This window comes from Sapajus apella, unplaced genomic scaffold (assembly GCF_009761245.1).
Source record: "Sapajus apella isolate SASKATOON/1434 unplaced genomic scaffold, GSC_monkey_1.0 scaffold47, whole genome shotgun sequence".
Classification (NCBI taxonomy): domain Eukaryota; kingdom Metazoa; phylum Chordata; class Mammalia; order Primates; family Cebidae; genus Sapajus; species Sapajus apella.
In genome coordinates, this window is record NW_022436987.1 from 17,357,736 (window position 1) to 17,382,617 (window position 24,882).

The 24,882-nt window shown below is 37.4% G+C and overlaps 1 protein-coding gene across 6 annotated transcripts in view; it reads left to right on the top strand.

The window, feature by feature from the left end:
* Positions 1 to 24,882, top strand: part of GAS2 (growth arrest specific 2) — a 138,722-nt gene that overhangs the window by 94,320 nt on the left and 19,520 nt on the right. For 3 of the 6 annotated variants that reach the window (XM_032240999.1, XM_032240998.1, XM_032240997.1), the window contains exon 8: positions 4,004 to 4,057. The exons of 2 other annotated variants lie outside the window; for them this stretch is intronic. In XM_032240999.1, coding sequence (XP_032096890.1) covers positions 4,004 to 4,057 — 54 coding nt within the window. Of the gene's footprint in view, positions 1 to 4,000; positions 4,058 to 24,882 lie in introns of those variants that run through there. One more of the 6 variants, XM_032241002.1, reaches the window with a different exon arrangement.

A 24,882-nucleotide genomic window follows, 5' to 3' on the forward strand; every position in this document is an offset into this window, starting at 1 on the left:
ATTGATGAGGAAACTGCAGCTAATAGAAATTTAGTAATTTTCCTAAAGCAATCCTGCTAGGAAGTGATTGATCCAGGTTAAAATATATTATAAAGCTTTTTTTTTTTTGAGACAGCATGTCACTCTGTCAGACTGGAGTGCAGTGACATGATCTCTGTTCACTGCAACCTCAGTCTCTTGGGCTCAAGCGATTCTCCTGCCTCAGCCTCCCTAGCAGCTGGGATTACAGGCATGTGCCACTACACCCGACTAATTCTTGTATTTTTAGTAGGGGCGGGGTTTCACCATGTTGGCCAGGCTGGGCTCAAACTCCTGACCTCAGGTAATCCTCCTACCTCGGCCTTCCAAAGTGCTGGGATTACAGATGTGAGCCACTGCACCCAGCTGAAACTTTTATATCTGAATTTATATGTTTTAAACTTCACACAATAAAATTTCCTTTTGAAGTTTTTTTTTAAAAAAACTTTATGTAAATTAAAATACTTAGTTCTTCACTGTGTTTTTTATTTTGGCATTGTTTTCCTTAAATTACAAAGTAAACAATATATAATAATGTCTACTCACAATGTTTGAAAATTTTTCTTTTATCTTTTTGTAGACATCCTAAAAAGAATATTTCTTGGTTTATATGTTCTATACTGATATATGAATGTTTTTGCAAAGGGGAAAGAAATGAAATAATTATGCATAACGTATGGTGTTCTTAAATAACTAATAAGTCTTCTAGCTGCCAAAGAAAAAATCCTGTGAAATAACTGTCATACGAATTATCTATTGTTCTCGCATGGGCTCAAGTTGCATAAATAGGGTGAAGCTAGATTCATTAAGAAATATGCTTTGCAAGTGTGGCCATTTTGAGTTTGTATTGAATATAGTCAAGCATGGTGGCAATGCTACTGTTTCAAGATTCACTATGATAAATTTGGACTCATTTATTTAGTGCTATCTTTTTCATAAACTTAGTGAGTTAGGTTTCTACATGACTGGTCATTTTAGAGCTTGCCTTGCATTTCCCTTTAATACTTGACATTTTGAATTTCAGCTCCTCAGGAAAAACACGTAATCTTGGTCCTGGACCCGGTAGGCACCTCTGTCATCTAAATGGCCAGTCCTTCCGCTTCAAGAGGTTTAGTGATTCACATAAGCTTTTAGTTCACTGAAATGGTATATTAACATTTTCATCGGAAGCCTGGGTGTACATCGTTTTATGGTATAGTCTGCCATCTTGTTAGAAGCAGACTAAGACCTTAAGGAACTCTACATGTAGGTTTTGGGAGGAACATTTTGTGAAAATTTGGGTTGCATAGTGTTCTAAGGATATATCATTCCATTTTCTTTGCAATGAAATTCCAGATGTTACTAAAACAACAAGAACAACAACAAAATAACAACAAAAACTGTGGCAAGTTATTTAACAGTATTTTGTCTATTTCTTTAAACAAACACCAGTCGTAAGAAATCACTGCATCAAGGTGTTATTCATCTCCCAATTGTAGCTTTCTTTTACACCCCAGATTTTCATGCTAACTTCTCATCTCCCAGCACCACACTCATACCTCACCCTTCAAACACTCTTGCTAATTATGGAAAATAGCCTTCTCTCTAGCCCAGAGTACTTAATAATCTAGCTTATGTTACAGGCAAGTTTTAAAGGCTACAAACTCTGTGGGAACAAATTATTTGAGACACCACCTCATAATGGGCTTTTTGACCTTCTGTTGTTGTTACTAAACCTATCCAATGTTTTATTAGTTCCCTTTCTCAGAAACTGATACCTTGGTTCCCAGTCTCTAACTTTCACACTCAACATATTTCATTTGTCATTTTTCTCCTAAAATCATAGAATATGGGGGAATGCAGAGACAATGTAATGGTGTTTCTAATATCTCATTTAAAGGCAGTTAAACGGCAGGCCTGATTTCAAATTTGTCTCTAACTTTTGCATTAGGCATAAAGTCTCTAAGAATTTTATTCCAGAACTGTAACATGCAGACAAAGTAACACATTAATTTGTCATCATCTACCAATGTGTTATTCATGCTAATGTTACTCAGTCCAGGACTCTATTTTGGTAATCATGCTAAGATATTAACGAACTCTATGTTCCTAATGAGGTCCAGGGCTAATAGAAAAATTAGAAAACTCATATGGCACACAGTTTTATTCACATCACATTTCCTGCCCACCTGGTAGGACGTGGGCTAAGGTGGGCTTTAGCGTTGCACAAGGAGGCACTTTGAACTGCACGATATATGTCTCAAAACTCCTCTCCCATGGTGATGTTTACAAAACACCTTCATACCGTCTACTATTTCCCTAACAACCTACAGCCAACATGACAAGCAGCTAGGGCATGCATTCTAAGGAGCACAGTAAGGAAGAACATGTCCAACCTTGAAGATCTTATTTATCTCCTGTATTTCTCCAACATGTTGTAACAAAAAGAAATCCACCAATAAGCACTGAAAGAATTTCACATGAACCTGAATTTTAATTGACATCTCAGCACCAGTGATATGAACAGGATCTTCCCTCATGTACAGCATTCATAGATCTGATGGTTAACATATATACATACATCAAGAGAGGAAGAGTGAAGATGAAATATTCTAAAGATAAAAGGAAAGGTAGCCTTAACTCATAAATTTTAAAAATTATAGCCATGTTACTATCTATTCATGGGAGGGAAAACAGTTTTCCCTAAGATGACTTGACTTTGTCATCCTGATGCTTAGCCAGAGAATCTGAAACATATCCTTTGATTCCAATTGAAAGCCTGTCAACAAATTACCTTTCAGATAAACTGTCTTTTTGTGAGTTTGGAATCTCTAATTGTGAGTTCATCTCTCTAATTGTGAGTTTAAAATGCTACATGAATTACATTTTTAATTACAACATAAGAAAGTGGTAGAGCAGAAAAGAGTGCCTCCTGTGTAATATAACTTTCTAAGGGTAAAGTTTAGGTTGGTGCAAAAGTAATTGCAGTTTTTGCCATTGAAACTAATGGTAGGCATGGAATATTATGCAGCAATAAAAAGGAATGAGTTCTTGTCCTTTGCAGGGCTGGGGATGAAGCTGGAAGCCATCATCCTCAGCAAACTAACACAGGAACAGAAAACCAAACACCACATGTTCTCACTCATAAGTAGAAGTTGAACAATGAGAACTTATGAACACAGGGAAGGGAACAACACACACTAGGGCCTGTGGGAGGGAGGAAGGTGAGGTGAGGAAGAGCATCAGGACGAATAGCCAATGCATGCAGGGCTTAAAACCTAGGTGACAACTTCATAGGTACAGCAAAATACCATGGCACACGTATACCTATGTAACAGACCTGTACTTTCTGCACAGGTACTCCGGAACTTAAGTAAAACTTAGATTAAATAAATAAATAAATAAATAGTAATGGTAGGGCCATTACTTTCATAATATAGTGGTAGGTCCTAGACAGGAAGCAAGGGGCCAACATGAGAGAAGTCAGTGGAAACTGAGAACAATATGGTAGGATATTCCCCCAAAGTAGAAAGTTTTACACTGAAATTAAATATTTCATTTACTTAACAATTTTCTCTAGGACTTTATTAGACATTCTCTAGAGTCTGATATGTTTCTCCTACAGAATTGAGACACAGACTTGATATCTGTCTTCTTAAGCAAAAAATATTTTCTTACAGGCATCTTTTATTTTGGAACAGGAGACTAAAACCCCAGAAGAGAGATAATTCTAACATATGTATTTCAAACTGCCAACAGCCAATGTAGCCTGAGATTCTCAGAGTGTACATGCCTCACGTACTATTTAATGAGGATTACTATGCAATGAAACTTCACTAGAAAATATGGAAAATATAGAAATAGTTATTCTCTTTGTCGTTCAAAAAGCTTTTCTTTGGTCTTGTCACAAAAGATCACAATTTGCATTTTTAGGTGGCGTTCATGTACCTTTCTTCATTGCAGATGGAGAGCATTTTATGAACTTCATATCTTCTTGTTTCAGTAGGGTCTTCATGGTTGTGACTATATCTCCACAGCCAAAGCAAAGCAGACATTTAAGGTAATTACTTAGATAATTAATGGGCAAACCTCCACTTTGCTTTCACTGTGGCATCTTGGCCTTCAATCAAATTAGGGAAGTTGGGCACTCACAAGTTAATATTTTACTTTGTGTTTTTCCATGAGGTACTAAAACACTATTTCTTCTTCTGTTTTTCCCATGATACTTTTTAAAATGGCAATCTGAGATTTGTTGTGGGTGGATGGAAGACAGTAACCTAGTAATATAATATTTGTCATTTTCTTGATGTAATTTTTGTGCTGCAGGAAAGTTTAAAATGTTTGTATGAACCTGGGCTTAGCTTCTATATGCAATATCATCTTGGTCTTTGCTTTCAAATATTTGAAACAAAACACTGATAAAATAAAAATGAAATACCATATAATTTCACAATGTTTAAATTCTACTCCCATTTTAGTTTAACACAAAAGGAACCTCATGGACTTCCACCAAACTTTTGCTCCTGACACCGTACCTAACTTCCAGATATCAGTCGTGTTTTAGCACTTCAGTACGATAAAAGTTAGAGAGGATGGAAATGGAATGGGACTTAATTTTGAAGTACTAAGGTTGCCATTGCACATGGGAAAACTGGCTCATTTTTAGTTTTTAAATATTGGAAATTATGTCTAGAAAACACAGCTTACTTGAGAAAGTCTTGTCTGTTATACATAAATGCAAAATAATTATGAGAAACCCCATATTATAAACCTCATATTGTATAATAAATACAAAATAATTATAAGAGAAACCCCATATTATAAATTCAAACTGAATGAATATATCTTGAAACTACATTATGAGAATGTTTAGATTTCTAAAACAGCACAGTTAAATATATTTTCTTATCCATCATTCTGTCATTCATTCACCACATACATGAGGGGGTACTATTCGAAAGAACTGTTAGAAATCTTAAGATGCAATTTCTCTGTAGGTTCTGTTTCCCTTGCAAAGAAAATGCTTAATAATTTAAATATTGGTCATATACTACTAATTATTCTGACAGTTCAGTATAATTTAACTTATCCCCATTAATAATTGACAGAGAAAAGATGTGAGTTTCTGAAAATTTACTACTAAAATTTCTTCAACAGACCTGCAAATGTGTTATGCAAGATACAAGTATAACTGAGTTATACTTGTATTGGAGACTCATGAAGCAAGTTACTGGTAAATGAGCATGAAATCTAAGTCTGTGGAGCTAATCTGGCTATGACAGCCCTGACCCCTCATTCATCACCAAAGTCGATTGAATCCCTCTTGCTGGCTGGTGTTAAGTTTTCCTTTTCCCTATTCAGGTGTCATTTGGTTAAAGAGGGAGATATTGGCTTACAGGTTTTCTTTCTTCAAAGAATATTGGTATCTGTGTTATTTGCACTACTTAAGTTGCCACAATTCTCTTTGTATCTTATAAAAGTATGTTTTCTTTTTTAATTTTCATCAGTATCTTTTAGAAGGGTATGTGTATGGAACTAGAGAGACAGGAGTGGTATTTTCTAAAAACCCTAGGAATAATTTTTATTTTAGAATAAATCTCCCAGAGGGGGAAAAAAAAAACACTGAAGTTAGTATGATTTCCATAGGCATCATCGATTTTATACTGGAGTTCTGTAATGGAGCTGACATGATACTTTTTGGAAGGCAGTTCAGGTCTCCACTTGGGGATGCTAAAAATCATGCAGAGCTCTCTTCTTTCCTTTTCTCTGCCTTCCATCTTTTCCCAGAGAAGATGAGTAGAAAGGAGGATAATTGGCTAAGTTTTGGCGGTGGCATCCCCATTTTGATTTGTTTTTCTATCTAAATGCAGGTATAGAATGATAGCATTGGCATTACCCTACTTAGAGTTTAAATGCAGTAAAATCAAGAGCAAAGCATGCTTCCTGCATTTCTCATACACCGCAATGCCCAAAGAAAGAATGTGGAGCTGAGCTAGATTGGTGGACTCTTTTTCAGTCCTAGAATAATCAGAGGGGCCTTTAGCGTGTATAACCCTTCCAGAGCCATCCCTCCTTCCACTCTTGAACTCAGAAAGTTTCAGGAGAATGCTAAGAGGCTCAGGCTTTATTATACCTTGGCGCCTAGGGCTGAAACACCTGAAGGCCAGCAGAGGGCTACACAGTGCCAACCTCCTAATTCCTTCTCCTCCTAGAGGCTACAGTCTTTTGTCTGTGGTCGCATTTCATTCTCCCAGTATTCCCCAAAGTGAGCTCCATCCAGTGGCCCTTCTGACGTTCAGTGTGGAGGCTTGCCAAGCTATCTACATTCCTGAGTCTCATTACTCATGTCTAGGCCTGGTTTTCCCCGCCTAATTTCAAGCACTTTTCAATGGATGGGACTTATGCTCCAATCATCTTTGCTCTTTATGTCCAATGTCATACCTCAATCTTAATCCCTCCTCTTTAGAACCCCTTCAAGTCTTGCCAGATCTGTACAGGACTGGAATTGGCCACTCTCCTTGGGGCTTATTTCCTATGAAATGTTTTCTCTCTGAAGCAAGATTGGTCTTTCTACTTGTTTTTGTTTGCATTTCTCAGATCATATTCTTTCATTTGATCATCATTTAAAAATGGTTTCCTTCCTGACCCCTCTTTCACAGCAGGTTATAAAAAAAAAGGTAGCAAACACCATTTTAAGCATTTAGATTCCAGCAATTTTCATATAACCAGAGGCTAGTGAGGGAGGCATTGATGTACGTAAAGTGCTTCCTACCTGGCCTGTGCTTCCTACCTGGACATTCCCAGTTAAATACATCAGAGCTCTGTTTTTATTTTATGTGTAATTTTACATTCAGTGATCTCCAAATTTACTTACTCTGTTACAAGTGTTTCTCTAAAATAACCCAGGACACTCTCAAATTACAAGGTGTTAGAGGTACTGCAAATGAATTATCTTCAGCCATGATCTCTTTCTGATTTTCTTTATATATATGTGTGTGTATACACACACACACACACACACACACACACACACATATATATTATTGCATTTTAGGTTTGGGGATACGTGTGAAGAGCATGCAAGGTTGTTGCATAGGTACATACATGGCAATGTGGTTTGCGGCCTTCCTCCCCATCACCTATATCTGACATTTCTCCCCATGTTATCCCTCCCCAACCCCCACCCCCCACTATCCCTCCCCTAGATCCCCCCACAGATCCCAATGTGTGGTGGCCCCCTCCCTGTGTCCATGTGTTCTCATTGTTCAACACGTGCCTATGAGTGAGAACATGCAGTGTTTGATTTCCTGTTCTTGTGTCAGTTTGCTGAGAATGATGGTGTCCAGGTTCATCCATGTCCCTACAAAGGACACGAACTCATCGTTTTTTATGGCTGCATAGTATTCTATGGTGTATATATGCCACATTTTCCCTGTCCAGTCTATCATCAATGGGCATTTGGGTTGGTTCCAAGTCTTTGCTATTGTAAACAGTGCTGCAGTGAACATTCTGATTTTCTTAAAGTGAAGGGCTTTCAAAACAAGATGTATGTTTCCTTAAAATGTAGTTAGTGTGACATTTTAAACAGGGCATTTTAAAAAGTAATAATTCCTAGATTTTTTTGGTATCAAAGCACTTGAAGATTAGGAGACCCAAACTGAATTGTGTGGGTGAGTACTAAAGGCAGTACTTGGTATGTTGACTTTAAGAACTGAGATCATGTTTGAGGAGATGTCAACTTAACATCAAAGGTGACGTAGAGATTTTCCTTTTATTGATATTTCATGCAATACTTTTCTTAGGGTTAGATTTGGGGTTGAAGATTCCAGTAGGGTTTTACCTATCTCGGTTTTTTTTTTTTTTCTGTTAATCTGTACTTCAAGAGTCAAGAAAAGGTATTTGCAGAAAGTAAAGTCTGAGATGAGACTCGAAGAATAAGCACATGTTAGCTAAACAAAGTAGAAGGAATAGTGTTTCAACTAGAATCAGAAAGGAAACGGCATACAAAAAGTCCCAGAAGTAACAGAGGAGGAGATGGGAGAAAAAGAGAAAGAGTCAGATGTCATCAGAACTGTAGAAGTGTGGCCTTGAGAGATGAGGTCAAGAGGAGGAGGGGCAATGAGAGGCTGGTGCAGCAAGGGAGACAGGATGCCAGGAGACACACAGAGCCAGCTCATGGAGAGCTACCTGTATGGTGGAAACTTTGACTTTCTCCTAAAGGCAATAAGGAGATTCTGAATAATTTTTAGATGAGCAGAAGCATGAGTAGATTGCATTTTAAATCACTCAAGCTGTAGTGCAGATGATGAATCGAAAAGGTAAGTTGGAGGAGTAACATCCCACCATTTTGGCTTGGGGAGTGTGTAGGCCAAGAGAGTGGCAGCTCAGCCTGGGGACCTATCATGAAATTCCAGGTATATATATACTATCTACTGGGTGAGGCTTTCTATCTTGGTGTTTTGGTTATTTAAAATTGAAACACCTTTACGTTCATCTTTGTCCCTTAAACAGTAACAGAAAAACAACAGGTTGATTTTGCCTTATTTAGATACATCTGTTTGGCATGGAGAGTCAGCTGGGTTTCAAAATGTCAGAATTTCTGCTTGTTAATGAGTGGCTTCTTTGGTGAGAATTTTATGTAGAATAAAATTGTGGGCTACTCATAGAAACTAAAAGAGAATGAGGAGAAATAGTATTTTAATATTTTGCCACTGTAGTGAGTTTTGTTTTGTTTTGTTTTTAAACCTCCAGGTAATGTTAATTGATAAGAGTCAAATAAATTAATAAAAATGCACAGACTGGTGCTCCTATCAACAAGTTTTTAAAAGTTTGTTACCCTAAGCTCTTATTCTCCAGATGTTATTCAGGTTCTCAGTTCCAGGTCTGCCTGGTGATTTAGTACATGTCTCGTTTAGCAGAGAAGGACTATAAAAAATACAGGGCTCTGCCCACAGTAAGCCTTTCATAGAGACCAAGGCATTATATCAAAACTATTCCTTGGACCATGATCCTTTCCCCAGCATTCTTTGTCCATTTACAAATTTCTTCACATGAGTTCATTACAAATACCCAGAAAGCATTGATTCCAGACGTATGGCTGAGTTAAGAGCGCAGTACACGTTAACACAACTGAGTCACCTTCTATTAAGTCTGTTGATTGTCAGTAGCAGAGAGTAAGTACCTACTATGTGCCTGGAACTGCTGTCATGAATCGAGCAGTGAACAAAACAGTTTTATTTCATGTTCTGGGAGTGGGAAGACAGAAATAAACACATAGACCGGGTGGGGGGCCAGATTTTAGGCTTTGTGGGGTGCATGGTTTCTCTTAACAACTACTTACCTCTATTGTTTTAGCAGTGAATTAGTGTGGCTGTGTTCCAATAGCACTGTATTTACAAAATAGTGTATGGGCCAGATTTGTTCTATAAGCCATAGTTTGCTGGTTCCTGACATAGATCATTAAATAAGAAAACTCATCTTATGTACTAATAAGAAATAAAATAGAACAGAGGACAGTAGATGTTGGCTAGAATGATTGGGCAAGAATTTTTGTGATTGGGTTAAATCAGTGTCTAAGTGATTAAAGAGCAAGTTGTCAACATCATCTATTTATCCTCTATTTACCTTTTTCTTAAGATTATATGTAAAACTATGAAAATTAAGTTACATATTATACATTTATAGAAGGTAGGAACCATATAGAACATGCTGACATATACCTGGACTCAATAATTGTTGTGCTCTTGTTGAAGAGAGTTTCAGATAATGTCTTTCCCAAAAGTTCTAGCCTTCGTTAATTCATACTTTCCTCTGAATTTCCATGCATTTATTAAATGATGAGATTCACTTAGCCCTGAGAAAATGTAATATTGGTTAGTGTACCTTTTGCATATACTGACCTGAAGTATGCAGTGTTTTATATTAGCTTCTAAATTGGCTGCTCAGTTTGTCACTCTTCTGTAGTTGGCATATCATAACTATTGAATTACCATTTTATGAGGATCAGAAAAGTTAAAAAAGTGCGGCTAGGATTCCAACAAGAGGTGGCTCAGATTGATAATTTGCTTTCACAGTGCATGATAACTTTCTATATGGAAAATATTAGCTGAAGAAAAAGGAGAGGCACACTTGTGAATCTCAAGTGATCCCTCTAAGATTTGTAGGGTTAGTTGAGTTTTGTTTTTTTTTTTTTTTTTTTTTTTTGAGATGGAGTTTTGCTCTTGTTGCCCAGGCTGAGTGCAGTGGCGCGTTCTCAGTTCACCACAACCTCTGCCTCCTGGGTTCAAATGATTCTCCTGCCTCAGCCTCCCATGTAGCTAGGATTACAGGCATGTGCCACCATACCCGGCTAATTTTTTGTATTTTTAGTAGAGATAGCGTTTCACCAAGTTGACGAAGATGGTCTTGAGCTTTTACCTCATGGTCCACCCACCTTGGCTTCCCAAAGTGCTGGGATTATAGGCATGAGCCACCATGCTTAGCCCTGGATTAGTTGTTTTATGTGTACTGTAGTTGTTAAATCCTAAGCCATACAACAGATTAAAGAGTACAAGTTTGTCAATAATACTGTGTGCCATTTGGCTCCCTTGGTTGATGCGTGTGGAATATTCTGTCAGGCAAGAGGAATTACTTCTTGTATGTAAGGAACTGGAAGTCATGGCTTCAGACATCGATGATCTGGTTTAAAAAAGATTCAAGGGTTTATTACACAATTAAATAAGACAAAATGAAAAGTTCCACAAAGCAGCATGATTTGGAGTACATATTCATTCATTCAATAGAATTTTGCTGAGTACTTATAATGAGCTGGGTATTGTTCTAGGCACTGATAAATTGTGACAATTAGGATCAATGTGATTTAGATTTATCTGGAAAGCTTTCAAAGAGAAGGTAGAAATTCACCAGTGTCCTGAGAAGTATATGGGATTTTAATTTGAGAGAGCCATTTTAAAGGATAATACGGTAAGCACGGCAGAGGAATAGGAAAAATTCAAGGGCTCTTCGAACAATGAGTACAGTTGGTTTGACTTGAGATTATGTAGAGAGTTCAGCAGGGAAAGATGTGAGAAAGGTAGGTTGGGGAAAATTTTTGGAGGGCCTTGATAAAGCCAAAAAAATTGGCATTTTAACATGAAGGCATTACACAGCAATTGGAGATAGTAAATTGAAGTTTAAGCCAAGTAATTTGGCAGGGGTTTGTATATAGAATTATAGGTGGAGGAGAAAGAAACCAAAGGCAATTCTGCCAGTTAGGAGGCTATTTCTGTTGTTCATATGCCATGAGCATTAACAAAAATGGTAAAGAGAATCAGAAAATGATGGACAATGTTAGTAGTATTTTGAGGGTAGACTTGATTGGATGTTAATGGAACAGAGGGAGGAGGAGAAGAAGAAACTAGAATTTTGAAAATAGTGATTTCTTAAAAGAAATTACTCCTCCCCTAGAAAAAAATGTAGTTGAAAAGAAATTGTCCTGACTTAAAAGAGTTTCTGAGGTCAAGTGATTCTGTTGTCCACTTGCTGTGTAACCTTGATCAAGTTGTTTAAAATCTCTGTGACTCATCTATAATGTGAATTATAATGCTACTCATTTTTAGAGGGCTGATTATTCATTCAGCTGATATTCCATAAATTATTGTCTCGCTCCTGGGAATAGAGTTTTAAATGAGACAAGATCCCTGCCATTAAGGAGTATATTTTCTGGTGAAGACAGATTCTTTCTCAGTAAGCAAATATACAGATAATTTTGAGTACTAATAAATGCTAGAAGGGAATATTTGATTCAATGCAGAATAATGGGGTTCAGGAGGGGTTACTTTGGGTAAAGCTCAAAGAGATGGTCTTTCCAAGGAAGTGATACTTGAAGTGAGATGTAAATGAGGAGAAGGAGCCGGCTTGCAAAGAGCAGAAAAGCAGTTTAGAGGTGACAAGAAGAGCAAGCGCCAAGGTTGTCTTATTTGAGGAGCAGTTTAGCAGAGTTTTTAGCCTAAAGTTGAGCAATTCTAGGAAATGCACACCTACATATCTAATACTTAATTGTCAGTCTGTGGGTAGAAATCATAGCAGATTAAAAAGGGTCACATGCCCTCTAGTGTCCTCCATGGCTTATTTAATCCTGTTAATAGGGTTTTCTAAGTGTCATGAAGAAGGTTGAAACTGTGTATGTGTGCATTTGTTCTGTGAAATACATTAGTATTCCTTTATGTAGGAAACAGAATTCTGAGAAGGCAGCTTCTGTTGAAGAGGAATATATTATTTATTTTTGTAAATGAGAAGGAATGGAAACAGAGGGGAACAAGAAGTGTTCTGTTGAGAGGGATGACTTGCATATTTTAGTTTGGTCTGTTCATTCTTATATAAACTAGGGCAAAACAATGATCCCATTAAGGGTTTTTTTTTTTTTCTGCTGCTGCTTCAGTGTTTTTCTTTTTTGGGTTAAAAAAAAGAAAAAAAAAAAACTTGAATCAGGGAATACTTTGATTCTGTTGTGTGGGTGTAAATTCTATCTCCTCACCCACAAAAAAAAATTCTGAAAAATGGGTCTTGGAATTTTTCTCTTCATGAGCCCTAGTCATCACCCTCATTTTGTGTCCATCCCCCAAAGTTTTGGAGATGATGGGGAAACTATAGAGAATAGAGTGAAAATGTGGGGGTGGTGCCCACCTCTACACCTATGTCTGAGTTGTTTCTTCTGTAGTCATGTTGGTCTTCTCTTCTTTCAACATAGTGTGTTGTTCCTTGTTCAAGGGCCTTTTGAAATACAGAACCTCTTTCTGGAATGTACTTCCTTTCTCTGCCCATTGTCTACCATCTCATTTTATTTATTTTTTTAGTGGTTACTCCCCATGTCCTGTCCTCCACCCACCCAACCAACCTTCCTCCCCAAATAAGGCCACTGTTAAATTAGGTCTCCCTGTTGATGGATACTGATCCTAAGCACCCTGTAATCTTCTTTCATGACATTCATGATGTTGCATATAATCTTTGCTGTGTTTTCTTCCATTATTTACTATTTTTGACCTTAAGGGTTGACTTGTGTTTGAGTTAATTGCCGCTCTCTTCCCAGTTCAGCGTACTCTCTAGTACATTGCATGGTATATACGAGTTGCTTAGTAATTATTTGTTAAATGAATTGAGCTAAAAAAAAAAAAAAAAAAAAAAAAAAAAATTTAGACATAATGCAGGATTTTTGGAAGTTGTGAAATTCTGAAAAATAGAAAAGTATTTCACCAGCTAGGGTTAAGATAGGCTATGAGTAACATAAACCAATCAAGCAACAGTTATTTAAAGAAGATAAAAGATTATTTCTCCATCATAAAAGTCCAGGCTGGTTTGATGTTTCTGCTTCTTGAAGTCCCCAGAGACTCAGTTCCCCTAGCTTAATACTATGCCATCACTGGTGGTCGGTCTCAGACACATATGGTCCAAGGTGGTTCTGTGTCTCAGGCAAAAAGATAGAGAAAAAGATGGTTTTTATAAGGAATTGCATGTTTTTCTGATGAAATATATTGACTTGGAAGCAGCTTAATTCTAACTTGTATTCAAGATTAAATTCAATCAGCCTTCTATGTCTGTAAATTTCCAAAAGTATGACAAAGTAAATGTGGTTCAAAAATTTTAAAAAGATAAACACAGCATCTTTACCATTTACAAAGCAAAATGCCTGATTTGGGGCATTTGAACTTATAAAATCCCCCCAACACTACATAGATTAAAAGGTGAGAACCTGAGAAAAAAGCAGATCAGACTACAGGCAGACAACTTATAAGTGATTGATAGAGTCAAGACTGAATCATATTCATCCTGTGTTAAGTCCAAGTTCTTCATCCTGTTCCCAGGGCATGTCAAAGCCTGGTGTGTAAAGCTATGGATGAAAAAAGATGCATCTCCTAAGTGTCTTTCTGGTACAGTAGGCAATATAGAAAGGGAGCATATATTATGATATTCATATGGATAGCTAGTATTCTTAATCATAGTTCTTAGAGAAATTTCATATAGAGTCTTGCTTAATCACTGCAGCAAAACCAGAAGTTGCTGAGTGGCAGAGTCTGCTGTCCTTTGGCAAATAAGGGACAGCCCACACACACTACAGACATCCTGTGGTCCACACTCTATTGTCACTTAGCAACCAAGAGTAGATTACTTTGTATTCTGAGCTATTCACTGAAGTGGGGCGGGGGGTCTCCTAGAAGGCCCTTCAGAACTAGGCCTCGTGGAGAGTTAGATTAAATGAAACTCGAGGGCATTATGGCCTTTCTTACAGAATATCTATTTCCTGACATGTTCCCGCCTCTGCTACTGAAGCAGGTCATGTATGAGTGCAGCTGTCATTCAGCCTGATTCAGAATTGTTCACTCACAGGTTTAATTAAAATTTCTAGCAAGCACCATCTATCATTTCTCTTTTGTAATTTTTCTCTCTGAGAGAAAGATGTTGAGGACTCATGACCTCTTCCATGATTATGGTGCCTTTGTTTCTACAGGAAGAGATTAGTGACCTCTTTAACAACTTACAGATTTTCACTGGGAACCTTGGTGGAAAGAAAATCATAATTGTTAGTCTATGTTTTAAGCTAAAGATATGTGAGTAAACTCCCTGAGGTTTATTATTGAACTCAGTGTAATACATTATAAGGTCCAAAAATATAATATTAGCAGGAATTATTTTTTATAATACTGTAATGTAACAAAGCAGTTCCCCTCTTGGGCTGTCTAAATCCCTGGGTCTTGTACTGATAAAAATCGGGATTCATAAGCTAATTTCAGTGTTTCAGAAAGGACAATGGAACTAGAACCTTTACCAATGGTAAGGTTGCGTGGACTCACCAAATACCAGGCTTTAGGCCAAATTAATATAATAATCATTTCTTTAATCAGTTGATGTTCTGCATATCACATATATGTTTTTTATTAATTAAAATGGGGAGCAAGTTATGTATTAATAACATTTGCTGATAAAGTCTTTCAGCATGATATATGAAAAATAATGCAAATACTGGAAGGAATCGTAAGATGGAACCCTAGTACTGTTTTGTCACTTTGAGTAAGTTACACAACTATTGTGGGAATGAATTCCCTCATCTGCATAAAAGGGATTAATGATATTAATTAGACAGATTTATTGTGAGAGCTAGAGAGGACACCCAGCTCCTAACTGGCACGTAGTAGCCTGGCTTCTTAATGATGGAGAGTGATCATCAGCAGTAGAAGCAGCAGCAGCATCATAATCATCCTTTTTCCTCCAAAACCAGGAGTTTAAAAGAAAAATAAAGTTAAGGGGTTTCTTAGCTGTGAACCAACTGGAAAGTGCTGTATTTTGTTTTCCTTTTTCAACTTTTATTTTAGAATCAGAGGGTATATGTGCAAGTTTGTTACAAAGTTATACTGCCTAATGCTGAGGTTGGGGTATGACCTGAACCCATCATCCAGGTGGTAAACATAGTATCCAGTAGGGAGTTTTTCAGTTCTGGCCTCCACATCCTTCTCCCCTCTGGTAGTCTCCAGTGTCTATTGTTTTTATCTTTAGGTCCACATATGCCAAATGTTTAGCTTCCCTTATAAGTGAGAACATACAGTATGTTGTTTTCTGTTACTGTGTTAGTTTGCTTAGGATAATGGCCTCCAATTACATCCATGTTGCTGCAAAAAAAAAAAGTATATATTTTTTTCTTTTTTTGGCTGTATGGTATATATGTATCATGGTATAGATGTACCGTATTTTTTTTATCCAATCTGCTTCTGATGGCCACCTAAGTTGATTCCATGTCTTTGCTCTTGTGAATAGTGCTGCAATGAACTTACACATGCATGTGTTCCTTTGGTAGAATGATTTGTTTTCCTTTAGGTATATACTCAGTCATGGGATCGCTGGGTTGAATAGTGGTTCAACTCTTAGTTCATTGAGAAATCTCCAAACTGGTCTACACAGAGGCTGGACTAATTGACATACCCCACCAACAGTGTGGAAGTGTCCCTTTTTCTTTGCAGCCTTGCCAACATCTTTTTATTTTTGACATAATAACAAAAGCCATTCTGACTTGTATGAAATGGCATCTCATTGTGGTTTTGATTGGCATTTCTCTGATGATTAGTGATGATGAGCATTTTTTTATGTTAGTCTCTTGTTTGTCTTCTTTTGAGCAGTGTCTGTTCATGTCTTTTGTCTGCTTTTTAATGGGGCTATTTGTTTTTGCCTGTTTAATTCCTTAAGTTCCTTATAGATTCTGGATATCAGACATTTATCAGAGGCATAGTTTGTGAATGTTTTCTCCCATTCCAGAGCATATCTGTTTACTTCTTTGATAGTTTCTCTTCCTTTGCAGAAGTTCTTTAGTTTAATGCTCTTTAGAACTTAGCCATAAATTATTTGTCAAGGCTCCTTATGACTTGCCATATACGTTTCATTCCTGTTACCCCCCAGGGCGAGTTTTTCAGTGACTTTTGAAGCAGTTTGTTCACCTGCATAGGGTCTCACTCTGGCCCTTTATGGATCCCTCTTACTTGCTTTTTTGAGTTAGCACCCCTTTGGGAGAAGGGGAAAATCTTCCTTTACTATTTGTGAGTTTTTACTCCAATCCCCATATCAAGAAGGATATTTCCTAGGTTTCCTTCTAGAATTTTTATAGTTTGAGACATACGTGAGTCTTTAATCCACATTGAGTTAGTTTTTGTGTATGTGTAAGGAAGAGGTCTAGTTTTATTCTTTTGCATATGGCTAGCCAGCCATCCAAGCAGCATTTACTGAATTAGGGTATTTTTCCCATTGCTTATCTCTGTCAGGTTTTCCAAAGATCAGTTGGTTGTGGGTGTATGGCTTTGTTTCTGGGTTCACTCCTCTGTTCCACTGATCTATATTTGTTTCTGTACCAGGATCATGCTGTTTTGGTTACTGTATCCTTGTAGTATAGTTTGAAGTTGGGTAATGTGGTTCTTCTGGCCTTGTTCTTTTTGCTTAGGATTGCTTTGGCTATTTGGACTCTTTGGTTTCATATGAATTTTAGCTTTTTCTAGTTCTGTGACAAATGATTGATAGTTTGATAGGAATACTGTTGAATCATAAAATGGGAAACACTGTTTGAGTGCTTAATGAAGTAAAAACTCAACTAATCAGTGTTTGTATTTTTTGTTATAAAACCTTCTAGGGAAAGTAATGATATCATTTAAGGCCTCCTTGTCCTCAACTCTGAAAAGGAAAGCTTTGGATTGATGACAGTAAGTTACCAGTAAAGTTAACTAAAGTTCAAGTTACTTTCTAAGTCAGATAGTTCATATTCCTCACCATATACCAACCTCCCCAACTTGGCTACACATGGTATTGTTTGGCAAGGCATCAATCTTCTGTGAGTCTAAATTTCCTTATCTATAGAATGGATATAGAAATAACTGCCCTTCAGATGATTATACATTAAGAACCTAGCATATCATAGTAATTTCTCACAGTGTAAATGGTAGCGGCTCACTCAGCCCATCCCCACAAGTAAGGTTTCGTAGGTTTTTCACCATCCTGTGCACACTTACGGCATATGCTCCAAGTTGCCTACATCCTTCCTCCAATATGAGCCTCAGAATCAAACCCAGTCCTACAAATATGTTCTCATAAGTAGTCTAAATCCTCTGTGTATCTTCTGTCTTCTCCTATATGGAGACATTTACTTTCATTTCTGAGACATTTCTGTTGTCTCTTGTTCTACCTGGTTTCTCCAACTCATTGTTGCTTTTAATTATAAGGTCTGAGGTCATGGTTTATATTCATTTGCAGACAACTTTGATCTCTGGCATGGCCACAGAAGCCTCCAGTAAACCTGACACAGGCAAAATCCTGTAATTAAATTGCAAGGACATCTTCAGTCTTAGAGGACAAAAAGAGAAAAAAGAATAGCAAAAATTCCATGTTTCTCCATCACACTCTACATATTCCAAATCTAGAGATTTTGAATGCCAAGAACAGCTTGTTTGGTCTGTGTGAGTCGTAGATGTTTTGTCATCTAAGCCTGATGTACTCTCCCACACTTTGCATCATTGCTGAGGGATAAAAAATAAAAGCAAAACTCCCCACAGCATTCAGAAAGTACATCTTTATAGTCTGCATGGAAGAAGAAGGTCAGGGGCACAAAGAATTTGATGCCCTACCACCTCCTCTTTTTCTGTTCATCCTGGGTGAGGGAACAGTGTGCATTTTCTCCCACTCCTACCTAGCCTGTCTGATTCACTCTGTTGCATTACACTCATTGGAAACTGCTTTTCCGTACTCTTGACACATTCTTACTGTATCAGAGCTGTGCTTAGCCAGGAAGTGCCAGATGGCACTGAATCACTGGCTGCTTAATATTCAAGAACAATATTACATACAGAACAGAATAATGTACGTGTTGATTAAAGGACTTTGGTGATGTCTTGGGAATCAGGAAATATCCCAGTCACCTCCACAGCTGTGCCTTGACAGTTTATGCAGATTACAAGATTTATGGGGGACTCTTTGCTAAGCATGTTTCTACCTTTATTTTTTTAACTATATCTTCAGCACTTGATTTTTTGCTCTAAGCTGCTTTCCGTTCCAAGTCCTGGATGTATACCACTTTCATTGAAAAGGTTGTTTCCTAGTGTACTCTTCCTTGTGTCTCTGTTAAGATTATAAATCTATAGGGACATATAGGACAAAAAACTGTAAACATCGATAGCTGTACTTTTGGGGGGAAACTGGCATTATAATTCTGGAAGATGTCAACATATTAGCACATTCAGGAATTACCTTCATGATGATAAGGACTATGAATAATATGTGGTTATCTGAAATTGATTCTGAACATGAAAGGATATAATAAATGCAAGACATGCTTCTTGAATGAATCCTTCTAAAGGACTTAGTTGTCTAAGGGGAGCTTTTGTTAAAATCCAAAACAAACCAAGCAAAGAACTACCCTTTTATTGTTATATCTGTCAAAAAACAGATTCCATTTCTGTGGTATCCACCTCAGAATAGCTTAAAATGTTCTTAATTGTGTCTCGTACTTCTGTTAAAATAATCACAAAGCTTGCCAAGCTTTTATTTCTGAAAACAGATCGACATTTACATGAGTTGATAAAAAAAAATGTGAAAATGAACTTCATCTGAGCTGTTACCATCAATCTTTATTATTTTTTAAAACCATTGGCCAGATAGAAACAGTGGTAGAAATTACTGAGAATGTCTTGAAGTGAGTTTTTTAAGATTAACCAAAAAGATCAGCCATATATCTCATTACCTAACAAGTCGTCCTGTGTCCATCCATCTACTTATTTATGGATAGATAAGCGTGTTTCCACTTACTCATACAGAAACAGCTTCTCACTGTCCACTATGCAAAGACTGGTGTTCAGTAATAGTAATTTAGAATAGTGCCAATAATAAGTCACATCTAAGACCTGTCTTGAACATGTTGCTGAATTTCTAGAGATAATCTGCAATGTAGTACAGAAACAATTGTAATTGTATCTACCATTTACTTCTATAAATGTTGGCCTTGTGTGGAAATAGACAAAAATAGATACCTGTCACTGACAATGAAGTCACAAAATTGACCACAAAAGTAGACGCAAATGGGAAGGACATTGTCAATGTTGGTGAACTGCAAACTTGTATCTCCTTCAATGCCAAACATCAAACTCATACTTTCTCCAGAACTATTAGATATTTTCAGCTTTATTTTTGAAGACTTATCAAAAAGAAGTGAGAAAGGCTTCTACTACTACTTAAAATCTCATTCTCATAATCACTACCATATACATTCTCCACAATGACTGCATATTAGAATCACATGGATAGCTTTTAGAAAACTCCCCTCCATAGCCAGTGCAATGGCTCATGCCTGTAATCCCAGCACTTTGGGAGGCCGAGGCAGGTAGATCACAAGGTCAGGAGTTAGAGACCAGCCTGGCCAGTATGGTGAAATCCCATCTCTACTGAAAATACAAAATTGGCCAGGTGTGGTGGCAGGTGCCTGTAGTCCCAGCTACTCAGAAGACCAAGGCAGGAGAATCGCTTGAATCTGGGAGGCAGAGGTTGCAGTGAGCCAAGATCGGGCCACTGCACTCCAACCTGGGCAACAGAGTGAGACTCCATCTCAAAAAAATAAAATGAAAAAGAAAACTACTCTCCATAAGAAATCCTGATTTAATTTTTCTGGAGTGAGGCCTGATAATTCACATTTTAACATGAATCCCAATAATCACTTCGTTTTCCCACATGAACTCTCCTCACTACCATGAAAATTTTCCTCAGCCCATGAAAATGCACAATTGTTCTTAAAACTAATATAATACATTTTTGAGCATTTGTCTATATTTGGTGAGAGAAAATAGACACTAATAAAACAAGATTTCTGCTCTGAAAAAGCTCCAAAACTTAGAGTTTTCTGAAATGTCTGTTGTGAATCCAGACTCTGTAGCTGTTTATGCTGTGTGACCCTGGCCAGGTTGTCCAATCTCTCTGATCCTTGGTAATTAAACTGCAAAGGGAGAAAGCAAATATTTTTATTCATAAGGTTGTTAGAAGCATTAAATGAGATAAAGTGCTCAATAGAAACTAATATTGTTCCTATTATTTAGTATTTATTATCAATTTCATGTGCATAATTTATACAATTATATACAATATATGCAGTTCATGTGCATATACAAAGTTACGTGTACATCATTATTGGGTGTATGTGTGTATACCTACATGCACATTAAATATTTGTTATTTTAACACAGAGAAACACGTGCTGGAGTGACAAGTAGATTTATTCCGAAAAAAAAGAAAGAGCAGTTTAATAGTTTTTAGCCAAGTAAAATAATAGGCAACATTGGTGAGAAATGTTGGGGGAAAAACATGTTTGCTTCTTTGGTTCCAATAGAATTTAAACAATGCAGCACTGCATTTTTATTTCGGGACAAACCCACGCACTTAATGTGCTGCTGCCGCCACCTAGTGCTTAGATTCAATAACTACTATTTTGCTATGCATTTCTTTCAATGTATTCAGGGTTGGAAAACAGCTTGGTACCTTGTTGGTTCTTTTGAAAGAGATCTTAAATATGGTTGAGATATGTTTGTGGTAGTCTACTGGTTCACCTTTCCTTTTAGAGTATGTGATTTTTAATAGCTGCTGGCTTAAGTGGAATGGTTTATTGGCTTCTTGCTTGTCATGTAGCTCATCTTTTTGAAAGGTGTCAGGGTGCCTCTGCAACATGAAATGGCGTGTGTTTCCTTAAGTTGGCATTTCAGCAAGACACTGCTGCTGTACAAGAAAAAGGAATGTAGCTGCAAGGTCTGCTCTACTTTCCCTGTTATTATTTTATAGTAGAATGTTATATTGCAAGTCTTGCATGTTAATTAAGCTCATGGTAGTAAAAGTGACACCAAAAGGAGAGCCTAAGAGACATAAGAAACAAGGAATTATCACTGAGATTCAGAATATGATTAAAATATGTTTTTCTTCCTTTGACAGGAAAAGTTTTAGTATGATTTGACTTCTTCATATGAACAATCACATGATATAGAATAGGATTTTTCAAACTCAGGCCATTGACATTTTGAGTGAGACTATTCCTTTTCTGGGGACTGGGGCTGTCCTGTGTATTGTAGGAGATTTCATTGCATCACTGGCCATTACCGATTAGATGCCAGTGTAAGCACCCGCCTCCCTGGCCCTACTTGTGAGAACCAAAAAGTCTCTAGGAATTGTCAAATGTCCTATGGACTGAGAACCACTGATAGAAAAGCAAACCATGGTAATTACAGATAAAAAGTGATTTTTATATTTTTAATTAGTCTAGGATTTGCACTAATTGCAGACAGAGCTTTTGTGATGCCTCATGTATTGCCAGCAAATTCAATCTATTTAATTACTTTTTCCCTCATTTACATATTTGGGAGAGACAACATCCTATAATAAGTAGTATAAGTTTGAATCCCAATGCTGCCACTTACTTTTGCGATTAAATAACTTACTATCTCTATTAATATTAAAATCTAAAATTCTATTTTCTTCAACTATAACCTAGAAATAGTTATTATATTTACTTCACAAAATTAGTGTGAAAATTAAATGAGATATTGCATTTAAAGTCCATGTCACAATGTCTACCAATTAGTAATTACTCAGTAATTATTAATTATCATTTAATGGATATTTTAAATCCCTCTATGTGCCAGGAATTGTGGCAGTTACTAGGGAAATAATAATGATTTACTTGTAATTTCCCATAGTAGATCATTGTAGCGGGAATATAATTCAAATATAGTTTTATATCTCTAATCATCTTGATCACGACTGTAACAGAGAAGTGCAAGATCCTGTGATGCGTCATTGTTATTAGGATTGACACTAATTTGATGGAGATGCTTTTGAGAATCAACTGCTAGTCAATAGTTAATGGGCTGAAGTAGAAAATGTTCAATTTTGTATGTTTATTTTTCTAACATGGCATGATATATAAACATGGCTCTCCGTGTCTGTTCTGGAACTCACTCAGAAGAGACCATATATTTGCTAAGCAAATATTCCTTCTGTGCCTCCCTTTTCTCCTCTGTTGAATGAGTTACGTGTACCCTTACCTACCCTTACCTACCTAATGCATGTCACAAACGATGGCATGATCTCCATCTGTGAATCAGTGGTGCATCCCGGAAAAAGGAGAGCAGAACTCTGGTGGGAAATTAGAAGAGAATGAGGTAATTGGAACGCTGCGAGAAGGATTCTAGCAGCTACACCACCCCAGCACAGCCAACCTCTTTATCCTGGACCTCTGCAGTAGCCTTCAGGCTGGCCTAGTTTATTTGCTCTTTCCTCTTCCTATAGTGCAGCTAGAATGAACTTTTAAAAATATAAACATGGCCAGGTGCGGTGGCTCATGCCTGTAATCCCAACACTTTGGGAGGTTGAGGCAGGTGGATCACGAGGTCAAGAGATCAAGAACATCCTGGCAAACATGGTGAAACGCTGTCTGTACTAAAAATACAAAAATTAGCCAGGCATTTGGCACATGCCTGTAGTCCCAGCTACTCTGGAGGCTGAGGTGGAAGAATCACTTGAACCCGGGAGGTGGAGGCACAGTGAGCCGAGACTGTGCCACTGCGTTCCAGCCAGGCGACAGAGCAAGACTCTGTCTCAAAAAAAAAAAACAAACAGAAAAAAAAATACACACACACACACACACACACACACACACACACACACGCACATTTTGTCCTTCCCCAGAGTCCTTAAAAGATTTTGCATTGAACTAGGCATCAGAATCCTTCAGTGGAGCCTATGGATCTCCTGCCTGGCTCTTCAGGCTTGTGTGATGGCACTGCTGCTTTGTTTTCTTTGCCATCATCACCATATACACTTATGTAGCATCTTTGGTGAACCAAGAGTGCCTCACATCAGTGTCTTAGCCCAACTCTATTGCTGTAGCTGCAATGTTCTCTTTGTCTGCTACCCCTAACTTCTTTTGTCAGATAAGATATACACATGATTCAAGGCTCAGCACAAGGAAGTTCCTCTGCCAGGAAGCCTCCATGGGTTTCTCTACACTGTCAGTTTTCCTTTGGATCTATTTAGATTGCATTTAGTTACACGTCATGGAAAACTGTGTTGATGGGAGCTTAAATGTTGCATACTCTGAAGTTCGGACATCAGTTACTGCTGCTCTTGGCTCATTGACACCAACCCCATTAAGGACACATTTTTTTTCTGTCTTCTACTTTGCTGCCCCTAGTGTGTTAGTTTCATGATCACATTGCTTCCTATAGTTATAAAATGGCTGCTGCAAGCTGGAGTTATCATGTCTGAGTTTAAGGCAGGAAAAGGATGGTGGAGCCAGTCATGGATTCCTTTCAGACGTTTCACTGCTGCGTGTTGGCCAGTACAAGTCTACGGCCATCTCAGCTGCAAAGAAAGCTGAGAAAGCTTGTTATTTAGAATTCCCTTCCTCTAGAGTAGAGGGAAAAGAGAAAGAAGATTGAAAATGGCTGCTGAGTTTCTGAGCCCAAACTGACTTTCAAAACATGTTTTCTGAGCCCTTAGCCCCCTGGACTTATCCTTAGCAGCACTCATCATATTTACAACCCTCGTTCAAGGTTTGTTTCCTCAACTGACTCTTATACTCCATCGGTGCAGGGAAGTATTGGATTCATTCCATATAATATCTCCAGTGGTTAATAAATTATCTGTCACATAGTAGTTGCTTAGTAAATATCTTTTGAAAGCATGAATAAATAATATGGAGAACCTAGTGTTGGCATAATGGAGGAAAAAACGTTGGGCAAGAGTCCTTCGATAAGTGTTTATTTTTCTCTCCAGCCTTCTAAAAACGATAAGGCGAATAAATACATTGTAACAGAGTTTCTATAATTCATAAGAGAGTGATTCAGAAACCAGACAGCTGGCATCTGATCGGGAGATAGGAAGGAATGAAAACCATGAGAGTTCTGTGAAAGAAACAGATTTAGAATGGCTTTCTATATGTCCAAGAAGATATATGTTTTATGTATGTTCAAAAAGAAAGTATTTGAAAAAGATGACAGCTTCCAAGAAACAGGAATATAGTTTTGCTGATGCCTATGTAAAGTCGGTATATATATGGGGAAGACAGTTGAAAAGTTTAATTCAGGCCATATTTTAAAAAACATAGAATGTATGTATCAAAGATTCTTAAGTAAAGGGCAAGTTCAGTCTTGTTGCAGTGTATACAGAGACCCTGAAAATAAAGGCAGATCAACTGGAAGCAGTCATTGCTTATTCAGGGAAAAGAACAAGGATCTGATAATCAGTAATGGGAGTAAGGAAGTATGGAACTATTGAGAGAGATCAGAAATTAAAGCCTATCAATATTAGCATGGATTGGCTTTTCAGTTTTTCTATCTTATTTGGGGTCTCTTC